This window comes from Salvia hispanica, chromosome 4 (genome assembly GCF_029641045.1).
Source record: "Salvia hispanica isolate PSC_SH4W2 chromosome 4, Shi_PSC_v1, whole genome shotgun sequence".
Lineage (NCBI taxonomy): Eukaryota > Viridiplantae > Streptophyta > Magnoliopsida > Lamiales > Lamiaceae > Salvia > Salvia hispanica.
In genome coordinates this window covers 37,297,493-37,321,450 of record NC_142695.1, presented here as the reverse complement: position 1 = coordinate 37,321,450, position 23,958 = coordinate 37,297,493, and the positions used below count along the sequence as shown (strand labels likewise).

Genomic DNA, 23,958 nt, shown 5'->3' with positions numbered 1-23,958 from the left:
GCAATAACAATACTAGCACCTCTAGACATTGATCACCACTACCCAAGATATCAGGATTCTTGGATTGCGAAAAATCCGCACCATTTGATAAATCAAAGTAGTGCATAATCAATATCGTATGCTTAATGTTATGTCAACAATGATTAAGAAATAACAATCACTGAGACCTCGTCTTTCGGTAAATAGCAAGAAAGACTTATCTCAATTGTTAGATCCTTCAGTGCTATACCACACCAGTGTCGTTTATTTCCTAAGGTAAGGAAACATGCGGACTGACACTGCAACCTTTCACGATAGGTAGCCAAAGCCTATCTAGGTTGTGAAATTCTATTTCTCTTCTACAAAGGACTGACTGCGTCACCTTCTGTGAACATCGTTCACGATCAGTCTACTATGTAGAAAAATTAGACTTGTTTGCTTCTTATACATTTTAATGTTTGAGAAACATCTTATAAATGCACAAGCAAACATCAATGCGATAAAATTACTTCTTCTCGCTTTGGGTTAAAAGTGGATTGTAAAATTTATTGTATACAAGCAATTCTATCCGTGCATCATGCTCGAAATATGCTTTTTCAGTATACCAATCCTAACAATCTCCCACTTATACTCAAAATCATGCTTTCGAGTATACCCACTGCCAAAACTCTCCCACTTATACTCTAAGCAGGTCTCGGACCATGATATATCGAACTACCATACTTTTCACCTCATGTGTAAAAGATGTTGCCATATAGGCATTTTGTGAATAATTCTGCCAGGTTGTTCTCTGATGATATCTTGGTAACCATAATGTCGCGCTGCGCACTTTTTCCTTAATTAATTTCATACTTCCTCTCTATGTGATTGCTTAGCTTTATCAGATCGTGTTTCCCTAGAGTTAGACACATGTCTAGAGTAACCATAATAAAATATAATACTCATAGGCATACTCGGAATCACGATCAAAGCTATTAGAAAGTTACTGAGATGAACAACTACCTTAGTAGTTTCCTATGAAACCACACTTGTAATTATCATGATAGAGTCTGTGATGTAATCACACTCCTTCAAGACTCAGTTTTCAACTCCTAACGTGAACACATACTCAGAGGATAACTCGATCACCGATCAATAATAAAATCGAGTCGATGTAACCTAAAGGACAGAACATAGATGTCTGGTAAACTAGAGCATACCGTTTAGCCTTCTTCAAGTACTATAGTATATTCTTTACCAATCCAATGTCCTTGGCCATGGTTAATATGATATCAAGCTTCTATGCCAACGGCAAAGCTAATATCTAACTCAATTCACATCATAGCATACATGAGACTTCCAATTACAGAACTTGTCTCATTCTTCTTGATCTCATTCAGTGTCGAAAAACACTTGACTAGAGACAAGATAATTCCATCCAGAGAAGTAAAAATTTTTCTTGGAATTTTCAATGCTAAAGTGTCTAAGTATGATGTAGATGTAGGATTCTTTAAGAAAACTTAACATTCTTTTTCTAGCAATCTAATGACTTAGATGCTTAGAATGTAACTAGTTTATCTTAAATCCATCATCATTAAACTGGGTAGACGACCAGTTTCCTACGCTAGATAACCCTTTGAGTTGTTTATCAACTTTTATAGATGTCATCATCGTAGAGTACCAGGAATACCATATATAGTGCACTTTCAACTTTCTTGTACTTGTAGCACATAACCATTAAGATGTTCCATGTAGATGATCTCCTCAAGACTTCTACTTAAAGAAAACTGTCTTGACAATCATAATACATACATCCTAATTTATGTAACCTACAATAGACAATATGATACAGATCGTATTAGGCATAATGGTAAGCGAGAATATCATTCTTTCTGGGTATAACCCTTAGCCATTATTCTAGCCTTTCAAGACCCATGTTTACACTTGCAGATCCACTAGCTCCCACTGGCTAAAATAGTCTATAGGTAGTATCGCAAGTCTTGCAAACATTCTTGTCTATCTTAGATTATTATTCAGAATCTATCATCTTATCAAGAACGATTATCTGAATGAGTCAATGTGTCATTTTAGTTACAGGGATTAGATTCAAGTCGATCTAAAACTGAGTCTAAAGACTCTCTTAGACCCATGAACTTGTTATGTTCGCAAGGAACGCTCCCACTACAACATGACTCTTATAATCTCAGGTACAAATGTTGAATTTCTAAGTGCATAAGCATCTAATGGTATGACTTCTTGGTTAAGATGGAAAATAGATATTCTCATTATCTTGAGAATTATCATGCTTGTTAGGCTTGTAGTTCTTCTCATAATCTTCATCAAAGAATCTAGTATTGATGTAAACAAACACTTATCTTGCCGTGAAGATTATAGAACCCGTACCTTTTCTATCAATTGGGACAATCTTAAAACATACCTCAGTACACAACTCCAATTACTTGGATACCTTTTCCAAAACATGTGTTGGAATAACTCCACACCTTGAGATGTGCTGGACTAGACTTACCTCTAGTCCACAACTCGTGTGTTGTAGAAGGTACTGATGTTATTGTAGTTTCTTTAAGATAAAACTCGTTGTTTCCTACGTAAATCCCATCAATGATAAGGTGTTATTGAGTGAAACTGTTCCCATATCGAACTTGTCTTAGAGAGACTTCGATATCTTCTTATATGACTATTCCATTCTTTAGAAGAATGCTTGGAGTAGTCAACTAGGATTTAACTCCCACTACTGATCTGAACTCATTGCTCGTCTCCCATGGTGTAGACCATTGAGACTTGCTAGTCTTTCTATGTTGCATCTCTATAAGTATTATGAATCCCTTGAACCACCAACAGATTCTAACTTATAATGCATCAATCAGACTTACTTGACTTTCAAGCTATTTAACAAGCAAGTTGTTAAAATCTCGATAGCCACTTGAGTTAGACAAAAATCAGTTTGAACAATAATTAAGTACTTTCTTGGCCTTATAACTAAGTGCCATAAATACTTTATTATTCATTGTTTAAGAAGTTGAACTGTTGTTCGAAACTCAATCTTGTTGCATTTATATTGTTTAGGTACTATGATGCATAATTTGTTTTTCTATGGTACTATGATAGATATTCGAATCACATTTCTTAATAATGCATGCATTATAAAATGACATCGAACATCGCTTAATCATAAACAAGTTTAGAAACTGAATATAAATTCATTCTAAACAAGACTGTACCAATAAAATAAAACTCTAACATCAAAACAAAACAATTAAGTGAGCATAAATAAATAGCTCCCACTGCAACAATTGCCCAACTGGATTAAGATCTCTCCTTTAGAAGTTACATTGTTATCTAAGTCATTGTCCTTCTTTAGAAGAGGTCAATCCGACTTACAATGCATCTTCACTTTGCCTTTTCACCCCATTTATCTTGCCTTTCTTGCTTTCAGCAGGCATTGATGACAATTCAGCTCTTCCCTCTTTCCATTGCTAGTCTTTTGTTCGATTGAACTAAGACATAGGAAAGATGCAGCTTTAACGAATTTGTCATCTATCATGTTATCTTCCTCTATTATTAATAAAGTGAATATCATGTAGAAGGTTTCCAACTTTTAAGTAACAACCTTCATACTATCACTTCCTATTAAATTTGATGAAGAACTGAGTGTACAAACTATTTGAGTAACTGAATCAGAAGATTCCTCAAGATATTCTATCTCTCGCGGATATTCCAAAAGAATCTGGACACCGTCCTTATTGGATATTCTTCTTTCATCAATATAAACCAAGACGTGTCTTACTACTTAAAAGAAAGTAGTTTGACCTTCTATCTCAAAGAACTTGTCAAGTACATGCATAAAATGCATTCTTGAACTTTCTTTATAGAATTTTGTCAAGGAAATAGAGGACATGAATTGGTGAATACAAACTTTAAGTTTTCAGCAATGAGAATCTTATCCATTTACATTTCCAGTCTACATAATTTTGGCCTTCGAGTTTGATTTCTTTAAGTTTCGCAGACATTATTAAGAATTTGGATGTGAAGAAATAAAACTATTTATCACATACTATGCTTGATACATAATCGCAAACAGCCACAAAACAATGTATGTATCTCGCAACTGCCAAAACCAAAATAAGTACGCCTCTAGGGAGGTCATAGAAATTCGGATTCCAATAATTTCCTGGTCACAATATCGACGAATAGTCCAGAGACCACTAAGGTGGCATGGCCGCCAAATATTGCCTAAGCTTTCACCATAAATATTTGCATCTAGGAATTTCATTTCTATTTTGATACTCCTTCTAGAGAAGGTCGTACGCCACTAACAAAATTCCATAGCTATCTTATAAATAAGTTTAAACAAATGAACTTGCAATTTCGTAGGATTATGGCTCCCACTAGGGTGGGTCGCGATAATATTAGAAACATGCTTCTAGTTTAAACAATTTACTGTTAAGAAGTCTAATCTAATGAACTTGCTATTTCGTAGGATTATTGCTCCCACTAAGGTGGGTCGCGATAATATTAGAAACTGCTTCATATATAGACCAATTTATGGAGACCATATACCACACACTGTTGTAATTATCGCTTAGTCATTTTAAACATGGGTTTTGCATAATTATCAATTAAGCAGATAAGGCAGATAATCCACTTAAAGCAGATTAATACCAAATAAACAGATGAATCCATTTAATCCTTGGTAATTAATCACACTTGATAATTATTTAAATTATTTAATAAATCTAGGGAGATTTACTTAAATAATTAATCCCTTATCTTATCCAAAGTAGGAATTTCAGATTTGATAAGATCTTGGATAATGGTTATCCAAATTAATTAGGATTTATCTAGATAGAATAGAATCTATCTAAATCCTCTTAGGATTATTCTAGATTTTACATGAATAAAATCAAACCCTAAAATTCAAGATAAGACTGACCTTAGATTATCATTATCTAAATCATACCAAGATATTTTCGGATAAAAATAAATTTCTCCGAATCCATAAGATAAAGATAAAATCCTGTCATTCCAAGATTAACAAAAATCTTAGATTATTTAGAATAAGAAACTAGAATATATCATATCTATTAGGATTTATTATAGATAAAATAAATTTTATCAAAATCCAATTAAATAATGATTATCTTGTATTATCTTTATCCAAATTTATCTAGGATAATTTCTAAATAGAAATGAATCTATTTATATCCATAAAATTAGGATAAACTAGAATTAATATTAATTCAACTGGGATTTAACTAGATAGAAGTAAATCTATCTTAAATCCAAATGATAATACATTACTGGATTAATAAGTATCTAAATCAACCAAGATATATTCTAGATAGATATAAATCTATCAATATCTATAAGATAGAGATAAACTTAATTATCTAATTCATCTAGGATATTTTCTAAATAGAATTAATTCTATAAATATCCACAGGAAAAAGATAATCATGGATTTTAACTATCCAAATCTACTAAGATATATTCTAGATAGATATAAATCTATCAATATCTACAAGTTATGGATAAACATGATTAAAATTTATCTTAGTCTATCTTGGATTTATTAACATATAATAAATTTATATAAATCCATAAGACAATAAAATTAATCATTATCCAAATTTATCTAAGATTTGTTTAGATATAATTAAATATAACTAAATCCATAAAATAAGGATAAAATCCAAATATAATTAATTATTTATCTAGTCTATCTAGGATTTATTCACATAGAATCAAATCTATATAAATCCATAAGACAAAATAAAATTAATTACTATCATCCGAATTTATCTAGGATTTATCTAGATAGAATTTAATCTATCCAAATCCATAAAATAAGGATGAATTCCATAATCCAGTCTCAAGAATATTCAAAACTTATTTTAAATTATATCTTGAATTATATCCAAATTAAATTCTTAGGGTTTATGAAATCCTAATTCAAATTTGGAAGCAATCTTAACCGAACCATGCTCGGCGACACTGCACGAGTCCGGGCAGCCGCCAGCGGCAGGCTCCCACTCGCACCACCGATCAAGGGTCTGCCGCTGCCAGCCACGACTTGCATCACAGCTTGGCTAACCTCAACAGGCTGCCATAGCTGACTGCTTGCCCAGCCGACAGGCTCGCCCAAGCCAGATCCTCCATCGTCGCCACTCCTGCAGGATCGCCGTCTTCTTCATGCGATGCTGCTCCCATATATTTATACTCCAAACATAACGCATGAGCATCACAAGCAGCGATGGTTAAGAATTATAAAAATTGTGAAATTAATCACCGCAACCAAGTAATGATTTCATTACTTTATTAATTCAATTCGCCACAATTACGTACAAACATTACGAATTGAGAATTAAATAAATCCACAATATAATCATTAAATAAAGTCATGTAATCATTACATTGACTAAAGATTACATATTGGGGAAATTAGTTTCCGAGGAAAAACTAATGTAGCGCTTAAATTGCTATAAAGCAATTATTAATATCACGATGCGTGACCTAAACCTCTCTCGACGAGGCGCCGCCATTCTTCATTTTAGGGTTTCATTCGAAAATTAAATAAAACACACACCAAATGAAGAAACTCATGCGTTCATACAAATCACATAACCTGAAATTAATCCACATAATCAGAGCTAAAAAATGGCTCTGATACCAATTGTTGGGGATTGGTGCCCCTTGCACAGCGGAAGACATGCATACACAAATAAATCAGATCTACAGATCTATTTGACCGATTATGAGATTAATTATCTACATGTTAAACAAATCAAATTGCATTCAAGAACACAAATAAATCATGTTTAAGGAATAAGAACCCTAATTCATGATTTCCTACGGTTTAGAATTACCGATCTGATTCTCCAAAGAATCGTCGATTGCTTGCGCCTTCTCCACGAGATGATCTTCGTACTCAACCATAAATCTTCTAATCTGTATCCCGAACTCAAATTATGACCTTTGGGTGGGCAAAGCTTGTCAGAATCGAAAAGGGCTTGATTAGAAAGAAGACAGAATATCAGTTTTGTCAAAAACCGATTTTCCGTCCACTCCCCGAGGGGAGCACGAAAATTAATGATTAAAAATTCATTAAAATCCTCTTTCTAGTCTCCTTTTATATAGAGTTATAATGGGCCAGATTAGGGATCCATGGAGGTTGGACTTGGGCCACACCTGTTGGTCTTTTACTAATTAAATTGAGCCTCAATTTAATACAAGCCCAAACAGAATATTGTTATCATTCACTATAGTATAATAATATTGACTGCCCGTCCAATCCCAAATTACGAGTAATCCGGGCTTTACCTCTTTAATTTATTATTTCCCGTGTTAAAGATATAAATATCCATTAATCAATTTAAGTCTGCTATTTGACTTTAATTAATTAATATCTTTTTCCAAGAGTTGTCTAGTTCAAAATCTTTATTTATTTATTATTCTGGAATAAATTCCAACCGGCCGGGTTTCTGAATAATAAAACCTTTTTCGAACACCTCTTGAGGATATTATCAAACTGAACTCACCCAGCACACGATTCATTGCAATAACAATACTAGCACCTCTAGACATTGATCACCACTACCCAAGATATCAGGATTCTTGGATTGCGAAAAATCCGCACCATTTGATAAATCAAAGTAGTGCATAATCAATATCGTATGCTTAATGTTATGTCAACAATGATTAAGAAATAACAATCACTGAGACCTCGTCTTTCGGTAAATAGCAAGAAAGACTTATCTCAATTGTTAGATCCTTCAGTGCTATACCACACCAGTGTCGTTTATTTCCTAAGGTAAGGAAACATGCGGACTGACACTGCAACCTTTCACGATAGGTAGCCAAAGCCTATCTAGGTTGTGAAATTCTATTTCTCTTCTACAAAGGACTGACTGCGTCACCTTCTGTGAACATCGTTCACGACCAGTCTACTATGTAGAAAAATTAGACTTGTTTGCTTCTTATACATTTAAATGTTTGAGAAACATCTTATAAATGCACAAGCAAACATCAATGCGATAAAATTACTTCTTCTCGCTTTGGGTTAAAAGTGGATTGTAAAATTTATTGTATACAAGCAATTCTATCCGTGCATCATGCTCGAAATATGCCTTTTCAGTATACCAATCCTAACAGGAGTACAGTTCGGGAACCAGAGAGAAGATCCGTGGTCTAGTATTGAAGATCATCACGTGGAGAAGGCACGAGCAATCGTCGATTCTTTGGAGAATCAAATTGGTTACCCTAAACCGTAGAATTCATGTTTTAGGTTTTGCTTTCTTTGAGCATGAATTATTTGCGTTCTATTATGCAATTACCTGTTTAACATGTGAATTGATTAATCGCATAATCGGTCAAATAGATCCGTGTCTGATTTATTTGTTTTGTACAAGTCTTCCGCTGTGCAAGGGGCACCAAACCCCAACAACAGGAACCCTGGTATGCGGACTTGGCCAACTACCTAGTGACGGGAGAGCTACCAATGGTGCCAAACGTGACAAAGGCTCAGAGGATGAAGATTAAGAGCGAAGCAAAGTATTATTTTTGGGACGACCCATACTTGTGGAAGGCAGGAACCGACCAGGTCATAAGGAGATGTGTTCCTGACTGGGAGCAACGGGATGTACTAACACACTGCCACTCCTTGGCATGTGGAGGACATTTCGGGCCAAGGAAGACCGCCAGAAAGGTTCTGGATAGCGGATTCTACTGGCCGACCCTGAACAGAGATGCATACGAGTTCTGCAAAGGCTGTGACCGTTGCCAACTGACAGTGGGATCTCCGCAAGGGACGAAATGCCGCAAGTTCCAGTAATTGTTTGTGAGGTGTTCGACATCTGGGGTATGGACTTCATGGGTCCTTTTCCCTCATCTTATGGGAACTCTTACATCCTCGTGGCAGTTGACTATGTATCAAAGTGGATAGAAGCCAAAGCCACAAGCACTTGTGAATCTAAAGAAGTCACCAAGTTCCTCAAGAGTCATATATTCAGCCAATTTGGGATACCAAGGGCAATCATCTCCGATCAAGGGACTCACTTCTGCAACCGAACGGTCGAAGCATTGATGAAGAAGTACGGAGTTCATCACCGCCTATCTAGTCCTTACCACCCTCAAGCCAACGGGCAAGCAGAGATCTCAAACAGGGAAATAAAGAGCATCTTAGAGAAGACAGTCAACCCCTCCAGAAAAGATTGGAGCACAAGGTTGGAGGATGCTCTGTGGGCATATCGGACAGCCTACAAAACTCCTATCGGGATGTCCCCATATCGCATCGTCTTTGGAAAGATGTGCCACTTGCCAGTAGGAATTGAGCACCGAACGTACTGGGCAGTTCAGCAGGTTAACGTGGATGCTAAGGCCTGTGAAGAGGAAAGGAAGCTGCAACTACAAGAGCTGGAAGAACTCAGATTGGAGTCGTTTGACTCAGCCATGTGGTACAAGGAGAAAACAAAAATGTGGCACGACAAAAATCTGAGAACCAAGGATCTCCAAGTTGGTCAGAAAGTACTACTCTTCCTGTCAAGATTGAAGCTAATGTCTGGGAAACTCAAGTCAAAATGGGCAGGACCTTACATTATCACTGCACTACGTGCTAATGGAGAGGTCGAGATTTCAGGGAGTGTCCCTAACTCTGAACCTTTTGTCGTTAATGGGCATCGATTAAAAATATATAGGGAAAATGAAGAGATGTGTGTAGTGGAAGAAATTCCACTACATCTCAATAGCGTCTAAATGACCAGTAGAAAAGGGGTTTGGAGTTCCACCTGGTCAACGTAATATGATTTGTGCTTGTTGACCAGGTAAAACTTTAAATACCCTTAGTAATGATGTAAATGTTGTGAATATTTAGTAATTTAACTTAAGTTAAGTAAGAAAAACACCAAAAAGATTTTCGGATCTTAAATATTAATTTGGAGTCCGTTCTGACCACGAAGATACCACTTGGGTGAATCTCTGAATTATATTAAGAGCCATTTATTTGCTTATATTTCTATTTCTAGCTAGTTGAGAGGGAGGTATAGAGTGAAATTTGAATTTTAGTGCGTGTTGCAGCTTTGCAGGCGAGTACAGAGACTGGGAGGCCACGTGGAGCAGAGACGTGACAGGAGACGTCCAATCAGCTGCGAGAATGCTCAAATGCCTCCCACCCGAAGCGTCGCAACTTGGCAACCGCCTGCAACCGGTCAAATCCCTCAACTGCCCACCCCACTATAAAATACCCCACCGCCTACTCCCCTTCACTTTACAAACCCTTACCTGCATTCTCTCACCCACAAACTCTTACCCAAAATTCAAGGATCCGATGCACAACTCATAGCCTAACCCAATTGAAACCGATTTACCATTTAAAGTCTCCAGAATTGTTGAATCAATCACAAATATAGATTAAACCCCCTCCCGAGGTGAGAAATCCGTAGATTAGGTGTAATAATTGAAGTCCCCTTCTAATTCTTAGACCTAACTCCTAATAGTTCGATTAGATTAAAGATCCCACTCAAAACCTCAACTCTCCCGACTTTTATTGAATTAAGGTGTGAAGTATCCCTCTTTCAAGATTAATTATTTCACCTCCCGATTACTCTAAGAAACCATAACACTACCAATTGGTGATCAAGCAATTGACAGGAAAAAGCACAGGAATAAACCAAACAATTACAAGAGCTAGATAAAAACGAAGTCAATTGGATTAAAACTATGAATCAATGCATCTTCACCAAGAATTCTACATAAAAGATGTTTAGCTACTCATGTTCATGGTAGAAAACAAAAAGAAACTAAGCAAAACAATGGAAATCATGATCCGAATCGCAATTGGCGGAGGAATTGAAGCTTGAATCTTCAATCTTCTTCCAAGAGTTCTTCACAAAAAGAGAGCGTGTGTTTTGTCGCATGTAGAGAATGAATAGAATTGACCTAATTCTTCCTTCTTATTTTCCTCTTCAAAAATAGCGTTTCTGCTTTGAAAAACGCCAAAATGACGGACCCGGCCGGGTGGAATTAATCCACTGGAAATACACCCGGCCGGGTGGGACTTCTTTGGTACTCTCTGGAATCTCGCAGGCATAATTACGCCACCCGGCCGGGTGGAATTATAGGGCATTAATTCACCCGGTCGGGTGAGATTTTCTGGACAGCGCAGTGTTTGTATAACGGCCATAACTTCTTCTACCGAACTCCGATTGAGGCGTGTGAGATACCTACGCGAAGCTCTTTCGAAGACGAAGAGATTGGTATGCATTAGGGGCTGATTGGACTTCAAAATCTCCCGTAAATATTGTCTCAAACCAAGGCTGCTGCACATCCACATATTTTGTACCTTTTTCTACACATTCTTAACAAAATGGTCAACATACCAACATAATAGAGAAGTAGATATAAACACGCCTAATAATAGACGAAATATGCTCCAATTCATACAAAACCACCCTCTAAAACCATGTAAAATCCAAGTATGTCAACTCCCCCAAACTTACATAATTGATAGTCCTCGAGCAATGAAGAAAAAAGAACTAAAAGAAGACTTGGATTTAAAGGGATTTAGACATCATCATTGTTTCAAAGAGTATGGAAGACAAGAGCATATCACAATATAAATTCTATAAAGTCAAGCCGTCGAATGCACTTTTACTACTAACTCGTATATCACCTTGGATTCATGCTTCTCTCAAGATATGTGTATATGTATCTCACTCTCAAAAGTGTATGTATAGAAATAATACTCTCAAATCAAAATACAAGCAGTGTTTACCATAGGCTTGCTCAAAATCAAACATATCCTCTACTAGAATGTGAAAGTGAATCTAAAATCAGAAAGGACTTTATTAAGGTTGTAATGTGGCTTTTTGGACGGTAGGGAACATTTTGGCTAAAGTGGCTGAGAAGTAAGATAAGCCCAAGTACTCGCATATTACAAATCCCAACAAAAGACCATTTCTCATAACAAATCTCAGATAAGTAAGACTTTGTCGAACTTCTTCCTCCCATCCGGTCCCCACTTATTTAGAAACCCAACCAATAACTCTTCTAGACTTCGTCTAGCTTATACCTCCACAAATTTATTGTTTTTTTTTTCCTTATTCCTCTAGACTTCGTCTAGCTTATACCTCCATTACATTTTTTTTTTTTTACAACGCCCCATATGTGCTTCCAAGTTTGTAGGCTTATCACTCTTGACGGTGACTTAACAAATATTTGACATTGTGACACTTTTTAGGCTAGGAGGGCGAACTAGGGATTAAGACAAAAATATATACATTTGTGAAGGGGAGAACAAAGAATGCCTAACGTCATCTCCTAAATTCACATTCACTATGTAGATTTAATATGATTAGGAGCAAGTTCTAGAAACAATAACAAGCATATGATAAAAAAATCACACAAAAAAGAAGTTTTGGCTCAAATCTCACCCAGGTAATAGCATGAATCAAGGCAAACAAGCAATTCGTTACTTATGCACCTATTACTCAAACTCTTAAGTCAAAGACCATGATAGCTTAAAAGATGGATGATGTTTTTATCATTAACAACTAGTCTTTACCCCAAGAAACCAAATTTTTTTCACTTCAAGCCTCTAAATTTTCAATCAATCACAACCAAACAAAACAATTCTATCCTAAAACAAAATAAAAAGCAACGAAAGACAACTAATCAATCTAAAGCAATAAGATAAGTACCTCGTTAGTATCCCTATCCACCATATCATCCCCCCAAACTTATTCAAAGCTATGCAAAGAATAAGTTTGAAAAGTTGGTGGAGAAGGGAGACTTACATGGTATGAAAGCAACACAAAACACACCAAAAATAAACTAAAACGATAAAATTAAAAGTTACCTACTAGGGGTTACCTCCCCTACAGTGCCTTTGGTTATCGTCGTTGGCTCGACGTCCTCCATGAGCTGCATCATGTCACGCCATAAATGGTGGTGTTGGATTTTCTGCCAATCTTGGAAGCATAGGATCTCGCCAATCTCTTCTTCCACCAAGTATTCTTCAGAGCTCCATCAGAAATTTTGGTTTCCACTTTGGGTGAATTTTCAGCTTTTGTTTTCTTCTCCTTCACTTTGGCATTTGATGCAGTCTCTTCTTTAGAAATTGATCCACCACATGAACCAAACATCCACTGCGGCAAAGAGAAATCCTCAAATGTGGACTCAATTTCTTGTGCCTTTTGGACTTCTACAACAAGCACAGCTTTGCACTCCTTCTTCGTAACCAGTTCCTCTTCCTCACGACTCTTCATAGCATTGTAGATAGATAAGATGTGGCGTTTGTTGCCCATATGAAGAGTGAGCTCTCCCCTCGCTATATCTATTAATTCTTTTCCCGTTGCAAGGAATGGACGCCCCAGGATAAGCGGTACATTCACGTCTTCTTCCATATCCAACACTACAAAATCGACGGGAAATATGAAGTCGTGTACCTTCACAAGAACGTCCTCAACAATTCCTTTAGGATAGGTGACGGTTCTATCTGCCATCTGCAGTGTGATTGTAGTCGGCTTGAGAGTGTCGATCTTCATCTTTCTGAAAAATGATAATGGCATCAAATTTATGCTCGCCCCCAGATCACAAAGTGCCTTTGTCTGTCTGTCATTTCCAATGACGCATGAGATGTTGAAACTCCCAGGATCTTTAAGCTTGGCCGGTAGCTTTTTCTGAATTATGGCACTACAGTTTTCAGATATGTTCACCGTCTCATAGTCAGTCCACTTCTTCTTCTTGGAGAGCACATCTTTTAGGAACTTTGCATATTTAGGCATTTCTTGAAGTGCCTCCACCAATGGGATATTCAAGTTCACCTTCCTGAAGATGTCTAAGAACCTCGAGAACTGAGCATCTATCTTCTTCTTCTGAACACGTTGAGGATAAGGGATCCTCACTTCAGCTGGAGTATGAGCTGTATGTGGTGTGGGTGAAGGTATAGTCGTGTTCTCCTTAGGTGGAGTAGAAATTTGCACTGTCTCACCTTCTTCGACCAATTCATCCTCTTCAGCTCTCTTTTCTGCTACTCTACCCTCATTCTCGGATGGCATTGAAGGTCCCTCATAGTTTGTTCCACTCCTCAGATGTATAGCTTTGCAGTCCTTGGGATTGACACTGGTGGTAGCAGGGAATTTTCCCGATTGAGTAAGAGTACTCACAGTCTGGGAAATCTGGCTGATCTGAATATCAATGTTCTTCAAATGAGTGGTCATTCCTTGTACATCTGTCTCGACCTTCTCCATCCTCTGATTATTCTGCTCCATGACCTTATTAGATTGTAGCATGAAGGACTTGAGTATGTCCTCCGTGGTCATCTTCTTGGGGTCGTTCACCATCCCATCAGAGACTGTGAATCCCGGAGGAGGCTGTAGAGCATTATTTGGATTCCCGTAAGAGAGATTTGGATGCCCCTTGTTCCCATACTGGTTGTATCCTCCACCATTAAAGTTCGGGCGTGAGTTATTGTAATACATGTTGCTCCCCTGCTGCACGTAATTCACATCCTCCATACTTCCTTGGGGCTCTTGTGACGGTTGCCTCATCGCCATGCAGTCAAATTTCATGGTTAAGGCATCCAGCTTGTCGGATAAGGTGCTCATTGTATCATGATCCGTGGTAGAAGCCACCCTATGCACCTTACTCCTTTCGTTGCTCCATCCTTCATCACTGGATGCAAGCTCTTCAATCACCTCCATCGCCTCTTCCTCTCCTTTCTTGAGAAGATTACCTCCCGCGCTGAGATTTAACTCCCGTTGTGCTTCAGGTATACATCCCTTGAAGAATGTAATGACTTGCACTGTTGGGGATAAGCCATGATTGGGACACCTCTTCAGCAGGGCCTTGAATCTCCCCCATGCATCTTTAATAGTCTCCGCAGGAATCATCTGGAAGGCAATGATCTCGTGTTGCCTCTTAATAGCCTCACTAGGGGGATAGAACTTCTCCAAGAATTTGTGGACCATCCGGTCCCATGTTCTAATGGACCCCGGTGTCAAACTCTCGAGCCAATCCTTTGCCGCGTCTTCCAAAGAAAAAGGAAACAGTCTCAATCGAATCTGATCATCTGTCACTCCATTCATTTTCGTCGTGTTGCAGATCTGAATGAACTTGGTAATATGCTTGTTAGGGTCATCTGAGGATTTGCCCCTAAAAGCATTATTTTTCGCCATCTGGATCAGTCCTGGTTTCAGCTCAAAGTTGTTGGCGTCAATATTGTTAAATACAGTTGGGTTTGCCACTCCGTGGTATACATATTGATTCTGCACCGGCACAGCTGGTTCACGATTAACCTGTCGACGCAATTCCTCCAGCTGTCGTAGGAGCTCAGCATTAGTGGGAGGAGGGGGTGGTGGGCCATTGTTGCCTCCGTTGTTGTTCCCTTCTTCGTTCTCCATCAGAAAAGGAGAATCGGGATCAAGCTGAAGATGATCCTGAACTGGTGATCGAATAGGTGAGAGGTCCCTCCGATCTGAAGATGCTCCTACGCGGTTTGGCGAAGAAGCTTGAATCTTCTTTGTGAGTCTCCTATATGCGTTCCTCTTCCGGTTCGATGCTTCGATCTCAAAGTCGAAAGGTTCTAGAGGCAAGCCTTTAGAACGTGTGTGCATACACCTGAATAAGAAACACAATTGTGAGAACTCGAAAAATTAAAAGAAAAGAAAAAAAATAAAAATAAAGGAGTAATGTCTGAAGTAGTAGTCTTGATTATTATCACGAAATCAAGCTATATAACACAAAAATCATCCCCGGCAACGGCGCCAAAAACTTGACTCAACTTTATTTTACCCAATTAATACCCGCAAGTGTACGGGGCTATCGTAGCAAACAGCAAGCAAGAGTATATCGTATCCCACAGAGACAATTAAGTGTAAACCTAAGTACCACGAACCAATTTCAACTACTATCCAGACGATCGAGAATTTTGGTTTTAAACTAACAACTACTAAAAGCATTTAAAAACAGAGATTAAAATAAGCACTTAAACAAGTAAACAAAGAAGCAAGTTGTAAAAATGATAGAGAAATATGCAGAATTCAAGGATCCGATGCACAACTCATAGCCTAACCCAATTGAAACCGATTTACCATTTAAAGTCTCCAGAATTGTTGAATCAATCACAAATATAGATTAAACCCCCTCCCGAGGTGAGAAATCCGTAGATTAGGTGTAATAATTGAAGTCCCCTTCTAATTCTTAGACCTAACTCCTAATAGTTCGATTAGATTAAAGATCCCACTCAAAACCTCAACTCTCCCGAGTTTTATTGAATTAAGGTGTGAAGTATCCCTCTTTCAAGATTAATTATTTCACCTCCCGATTACTCTAAGAAACCCTAACACTACCAATTGGTGATCAAGCAATTGACAGGAAAAAGTACAGGAATAAACCAAACAATTACAAGAGCTAGATAAAAACGAAGTTAATTGGATTAAAACTATGAATCAATGCATCTTCACCAAGAATTCTACATAAAAGATGTTTAGCTACTCATGTTCATGGTAGAAAACAAAAAGAAACTAAGCAAAACAATGGAAATCATGATCCGATTCGCAATTGGCGGAGGAATTGAAGCTTGAATCTTCAATCTTCTTCCAAGAGTTCTTCACAAAAAGAGAGCGTGTGTTTTGTCGCATGTAGAGAATGAATAAAATTGACCTAATTCTTCCTTCTTATTTTCCTCTTCAAAAATAGCGTTTCTGCTTTGAAAAACGCCAAAATGACGGACCCGGCCGGGTGGAATTAATCCACTGGAAATACACCCGGCCGGGTGGGACTTCTTTGGTACTCTCTGGAATCTCGCAGGCATAATTACGCCACCCGGCCGGGTGGAATTATAGGGCATTAATTCACCCGGTCGGGTGAGATTTTCTTGACAGCGCAGTGTTTGTATAACAGCCATAACTTCTTCTACCGAACTCCGGTTGAGGCGTGTGAGATACCTACGCGAAGCTCTTTCGAAGACGAAGAGATTGGTATGCATTAGGGGCTGATTGGACTTCAAAATCTCCCGTAAATATTGTCTCAAACCAAGGCTGCTGCACATCCACATATTTTGTACCTTTTTCTACACATTCTTAACAAAATGGTCAACATACCAACATAATAGAGAAGTAGATATAAACACGCCTAATAATAGACGAAATATGCTCCAGTTCATACAAAACCACCCTCTAAAACCATGTAAAATCCAAGTATGTCACGTATCTAAGGCAACAAGACCCGAACAAAGATTGGACAGCGACCCTGGCCGGATTTAGCCTGACCAGAGTAATGCCGGCGACACCAAACCCTACCCCAACTGCAACCACAGTAAACCCACCCACCACCACCCCAAAAACCTCAAATCCGACATCCGAAAAGACCTCCCCAAATAGAGCCGCTCGACGTTAGCCCTCTTTCTGCCTATCAAGATCCCAACTGGGGAGAAACAGAGGAAAAGGAGAGCGGAGAGGCAGCAAGCGAGGGCGAGAAGGACAACGCAGAGGAGATAATGGCCACTGAAGCCACAGCCGATGAAGCAAAGAAGGAGGAGATAGACCTGAACAAAATGGCCAAGAAGCAAGGGTTAATGACGGATGATGAGTTCCAAGCGGTTTTGAGCAAGGGAGATAGGATCGTGGTAAACCCTGAAGGGGTGGCTGAGGTACTGGACCTCGCATCCCAGGCAGTAGGAAGGGGGGAAACAACCATGGAAGCAGATGAGTCGAAGGGGGTAGTCCACCAATCCGTGGAGGAGATGACAGAAGAACAACCGGAGAAAGCTGAGCAACTTGAGGAGGAGAGGCAAGAACCAGAAACACATCAAGAGGAAGCCCCAGTGGTAACCAAACCAAAGCCAGTAAAGAGGAGGCTAGTGTTGAAGAACAACCCCAAGGCAGAAAGGCAGAAACCCCAAAGAGTGTCACAGAGATGCTTAGGAAAGTGGTAGTCCAACAAGGCAGGAGCAAACACAGCAGCAGATGCAGTGGAGGTCTCTAGCGAAGACGAGAAGACTACTCCTACAAAACCCGGGGAGAAGCCCTCGAAAGCTAGCCAGAAGGACACCCAAATGGCAACAGGGACAGTATCATCAACGCCGACTGACCAGAAGGAGAATGCTGACAAGGTGGCTGAGGGTCTGGACCTCGCATCAGAGTCAGTAGGTCGGGAGGAGGCGACAAGAAGTGATACTAGTACCCGTGTGGTGACCGAGCCTACCACCTAGGAGGACGTTTCAACACAAGCAGACGAAGAAGCAGAGGCAATGGAAATCGAAGAAGCCAAGTACATCCAAGAAAGAAAGAGAAAGGGGAAAGCCCCTGCCAAGAAGAAACAAGCCGTAAAGAAACAGCGCACTGCCAATGCCAGCATAGTGATCAGAGAGCGGGAAGAAAGAAGGAGGTTAAGTGACAGCGACTACACGTCCAGTGAAGAGTCTGACTCAAAGAGTAATATCTCTCTAGAGGGGGAAGAGTACCATGGGCAGCAGCTCCCCGACAACCACCAAGAACTAGTCCACTCTCCGGTAGAGAGGATCGTGTACTGACGGTGGATGGTAGAGCTCACTGATGAGCTTATGGAGGACATGAAGCACTACAACACCAAAAAGCTTCAGGACGCATTTGACGACAAGGAAGGTAGCAGCAAGCAGGTCAAATGCGGAAAGGTACTCCACATACCCTCTTTGGGTGAGTTATCTGTTCGTGATTCCTTCCTGGCCAGTATGGAAGCATTGGGTTTTGAGTGGCTGTTAGAGAATAGGGACCCGGAGATATCTGTGAGATTAGCGAAGGAGTTCTTTACCACGTTTAGATTCCAAGTCACAACGGACCTAGACGAGGTGTCAATTTCCTTCAGGATATTTGGTGGAGAGCTGTCCATGAGTCTGATCGAGTGGACCGTGCGACTGGGAATGTGTAGCCTGGAGGTGGCTAAAGGACCAGAATGGAGAAGTCGAGAGAGGGGGGTACCGAGGAGACACATAGACTTTGAGCCCCAGGAAGCCTGGGAGGAACTAACCCACCCTGATGCTGGTCAGTTCGCCTCCACTACATCCAGATCCCCCCATTTCAACAATTCCATGCTGAGACTAGTGCAACTCTACTTGGGCTACAACTTACTGGGACAGAGTAATTCGGCAGCCAGAACATCTATGACTGAATTGTACATGGTGTGGTGCGCTAATCGCGGTAGGAGGCTGCGTTTGAGATTTTGGACAGTCTACCAATGCCATCTGATAGCCACCCACCCAGCTAGGAACTTGTCCCTCTGCCACATACTAGGAGCCTTCGTGCGCAACAACATCATCATAACAGAGGCAGAAGACCTATCTCCGATGTACATGGTCGACGCTCCTGGCCTGTTCGATATACCCTTTTTCGTCCGCACAAACTTGGTATACTACAGAGAAGGAGTGCCCCAATTCTACCCGATGGGAGAAGCCCCTGGTGGAAGGTCACAACAGGGCCAAGAGGGGCAAGCTGGGCAAATCGACCAAACGCAAAGGCTGAGGCAAGAAAATCTGGAGAAGGCAGTCATTGAGCTAGCGGAGGAGAATAGACAATCACGGGCAGAGATGACAAAGAAAGCTGACAACCCTAATGGAGAGTATCCTAAAGGAATTGGCGAGAGGAAAGGAAAGCACTGGAGCTGGAACAAGTGGACATGGAGGACAGAACGAGGAAACCACCAGACCTAAGGAAGAAGAAGGTGATGAACAAGAGGAGGCAGATGACAACCAACTGGAATCCACTGAAGAGGAACGAACCAAAGGAACCACCTGCACAGACCCATGTGCCAAGGAGGAGCAGGAGGAATGTCTGATCGACCCCCCTCCCCAAACTGACCAGTTAGTTTCTTTTTAAATTTTAGTTTTCTTTCATTTCTCTTTTTTTTTTTTTTTTTGTTACTTTTGTTAAATAGGTAGAATTATGTGTATTAAATGTGAGCAAACCCCATTCATAACACTTAGCCTATTCAATAGTCTAAGTGTGAGAAGTAAAGGGTTTGCTACTTCGGTGCATGTGTTCTGTCATAAGCATGTTAACTCACACTTAGCCTACTGCGTAGTCTAAGTGTGAGGAGTTTATATGTTTATATATCATGTTTGTAAATATTCTGCTATGTTTTGTAAATCTATGTAAATGTGTGTTTGTCATACTAGCCATTCCCAATTTTCACTTCACAGCCCGTATCTGGGGCAGACACTTGTGAAGTGAGAGGGGGGAGCAAATGGCGAGTATGACATGTATGTATGTGTTATTTGAGTCAGTGCATGTTAGTTTTTTTTTAGGTTTTGTTTAGGTCTAGGAATTATGTGTTATGTGTTTTTTTTTTAATGAATGGGCTTAAAACTCAACTGCCTCGAACTGATGGTGAAGGGAATTGAGGGAGATAAGGCATGCCGAAAAACAGAAACCATCCCCTCCAGTAACCCCTAGTCAGTATAGATGATGCAAGTATGAAGGAAAAACCCATCCCTTAGGTCAGATACGAAAGCCCTCTTAAAAGGTGAGTTAGAAGCCCCAAAGTGGAACTGCTTTCCACTAAACACTGAAGAAAAAGTAGAGTGGCTACCACATGATGTCTAGGGCAAGTGACCGCGTGTAGCAAACCCTGAAGGCAGTAGGAAACCCCCCCGCCCCCCCCCCCCCCAAAAAAAAAAACCCTATCCTTAGAACCCCATTTTCTAACCTGATCTATACCCCGAAATAACCCATCAACCACTGGAACTGTGTGTGTGCAAGGCATAAGGCAAGGAGGTAACTGCCCAGGAGGACATACAAAAGAAACCAGCTGAAGAAAAGAAAATCAAAGAAAGAAGGAGAAAATCGATCTGAAAAAATTCCAAATCCAAAAAAAATAGAAGAAGGTATAAGGGTGGCAAAGCCACAGGAAAGAAAACTGAAGAAAATGGTCGCAGATACTTGACCATAAAAAGAGAAAGGAGGAAGAAGGAATAAGGGTGGCGAAGCCACAAGGAAGCTACTGACCAGTTGGAAGCCAACGTCAGAAATTGTCCAGCCAAAGAAGAAGCCCTAGCCAGAAGCCCGAATACACACAGTTCTCCCTCATCAAATAAGTAGTTAGTTTTTTAACCTTAGAGCCTTAGGAACAACTACCCCAAACATTACAAACCAATAGCCCCGTTACAAGCCTTAAAGACCTTCAGGAGCTGCACGTGAGATCTGAGTCCGAAACATCTGTGGTTTAGCATTGAGAGAAAACAGTCCTAACATCCCCTGTGAGGAATGAGTGACTGAGTGAACCCAGTGTTTGGCTTAGGATTGGGTGATCCTGACAAGCAGATATACTGACTGGGGAGGAAAAGGGGGGCGGCGGAAGTTCAAGGCTGCCTAAGGCCGGATTGCACCTGATCTCGAGGGGAGGGGTGGTTGAAAATATAGCATGTTCTATGTGTTTAAGTTAATTATATGTGTTATGTGTTTGTGTCGTTGTTTGTTTTCTTTTACTTTGCGTCAGAGTCTTAAGTCTAGTTAGGTAGAGTCGGTCAGGGGGAGTAACCAGGCTCGAATTCGACTTATTTCTTTTTGTTTGTCTTCACGCTTGAGGACAAGCATGTGGTAAGTGTGAGCAGTTTGATAAGTCGTATTCCAAGCCTTGGTTACTGGTCAGTATGTCGTGAAATGCATGTATTATCTGCAAAACAGTTGCTCAAGTGTGCAGGATTAAGGGATCCAAATCAGTAGGAGACGATTTAGGTGACGTAAGTGAAAAGGGCGCTAGAAGGGTGCAATACTGACCAGGATGCATGCCAGAGAAAAGGCTCGAGATGGAGAAGAAGGATAGCTGGGATGATCATTAACAAGGGCAGAAAAGTCAAAACGTGAAGGAAGTCTACCCTAAAAGCAAGGGAAAGCCTCCCTATAAAAGAAGCCACTTGGAGAGAGAAGAAGAGAGTTCGGTTGGGAGTTCCAAGTTCTCGGTTCTCATACACACTTCGTAGAATTCTCTCTAGAAGACCAGTCCTTCAGCATTATCCAATCTCTCGTTCCTCGCCACAGCTATGGTCATTTGACGTCCAAGAGTCTACCGGAGTAGTCATCATCCCACCGTTCCAGCCAGTTCGTCGTAGTAGTATAGCAGTTTCACCGCCCGAAGTGGCAAAAACAATCGTTACTCGCTTTCTAGTTTAATCTTTACTTGCTTTCTTCGTTGGATCTATGCAAACATTTATCTTTGTTGCCTTTGGAAGTACTTGGTGAAGATCCAAACGTTTTAATTATGAAATTTCTATTCCGAATGTCCCTTTGGTTCAAGTTTGCTTCATTCTGCCTAGGAAAGTTAGATCTAGTCGTTGCTTTTAACTTCTAAGCGTTGTCTTATCTGGAGTTGTTGACCTGAGGTTGTAGTTATGTTTTAGTCTAATTTTCGTGCATGAGTCTTTCGTTCTGCATTATAATCACCACCTTGCATGTTAGTCAGTAGAGGTAAACTGCAGTTTCGCCGTTCATTTTAAGTTTGAGCATTTTAATCTATGGATCTTGAGTTTGAAGTTATGAATCTGAGTTTAGTTATGGTGTTTATGTTCATATGATTTCTGTTAATACTTGGTGAAGAAGAAAACGTCAAAATCAACTTTAGTTTGGACCACTTTACTTTTAAGTTACTTTTACTTTTGTCCCCTACTTTTCAGTTGTACCTTCCAGACTTGTCAGAAAACCAACCAGCCACCAGATATATCTTGTTGTCTAAATTTCCCCTTTTAGTAACTGTCTACTTTTCGTATACCTCTGAGACACTTTGTCCCCTATTTTCACGAACACAACCACATGCCTGTTATTTTCACGCCAACTAGTCAGTAGAGTACCATCTTTATTTCTTGCCTAGGTAAATTCTCAACCCCAGCGTGGTAGCTAACCAAAAACACCCAGGAAAGTCACCGCAGTTATCCGAACGTGTCCATCCTTGTGGGATTCGACCCTTACCTCCACTATACTAATCAGTAGAAGTGGGTTGAGGAAACTTGTTTGAAGTCAGGTCCCGGTTGTCGTACCAACGACTCAGCTGGGTCAGGAATCACTTTCTGATCAGTTGGATACACTCCCAATTACATACGTTGACCGAGAGAAAACATGTAGCCTTTCAGACTCACCGGGTCCAACAAAAAAAGATAAACAAGCACTGGGTCCAGAGGATGTTTACAGTTGTTGCGGATCTCAAGGAGGGATGGATTGTCCAGCCCATATAAATGTTGTGGGAAATTGGAACCAAAATAATCAAGGCAGTAATTAGAACCAGTGGAAAATTAAAGAAGCTCCGTGGAGGGACAATCCATGCTTCAGGTGGTCCGATGGGAATCAAAACCCTCAACTCCAGATTACCAACTCAGAAGGAAACCAAGGGAACCAATCCAACTGGTCCGGAAGGAATCAAGAAGGACATGGCAACTGGAATCAAGGAGGACAAGGTAATTGGAGTCAAGGAGGTCAAGGAAATCAGCCTAACTGGAACAATAGGAATCAAAATAACCAGGGAAACTCATATGTACCCCCACACCAGAGGAACAACAACTATCAGGGGCCAGGGAATCAGTACAACAACAACCAAGGAGGTCAAGGAAACTTTCGCCCGCACCAAGGGAGTGGGCCAAATCATGGTCGAGGGCCAAGTGGCAGTCAACCGAACTCCAGGCCCCAGGGGAATCTATATGATATGGTCCATGACCTAGTGAGTTCTTAACAGCACATGCAGAACAACTTACTGGCCAATAAAGACGTAGTCCACAAGCTCCAGGATGTTAAGCAGGAACACAAGGCCGCGATGGATCTGATGTTGAAGCAATTATCTCAGATCGCGACGTCCCTGAGCGACATGCGAGAAAATGAAGGGAGAATTCCAGCCTCAGTGAAGCCACCAGAAAAGGCAAATATCAGCCAGGTTACCATGAGATCTGGGAAAGCATATGAAGGACCCAAGCTGAAGGTAAATGATGAAATGCCAGTGCCGATGAGCGAGGATGTTATCCACCCGGTCCAGCAA

At 40.1% G+C, this 23,958-nt stretch overlaps 1 protein-coding gene across 1 annotated transcript; it reads right to left on the bottom strand.

Moving 5' to 3' along the window:
* Nucleotides 1–12,896: 12,896 nt before the first annotated feature.
* LOC148928585 (uncharacterized) lies at nucleotides 12,897–15,584 on the bottom strand. Its single transcript, XM_089056715.1, has one exon. It carries the CDS (start codon nucleotides 15,582–15,584, stop codon nucleotides 12,897–12,899), a length of 2,688 nt encoding a protein of 895 aa, XP_088912841.1.
* Nucleotides 15,585–23,958: the final 8,374 nt, after the last annotated feature.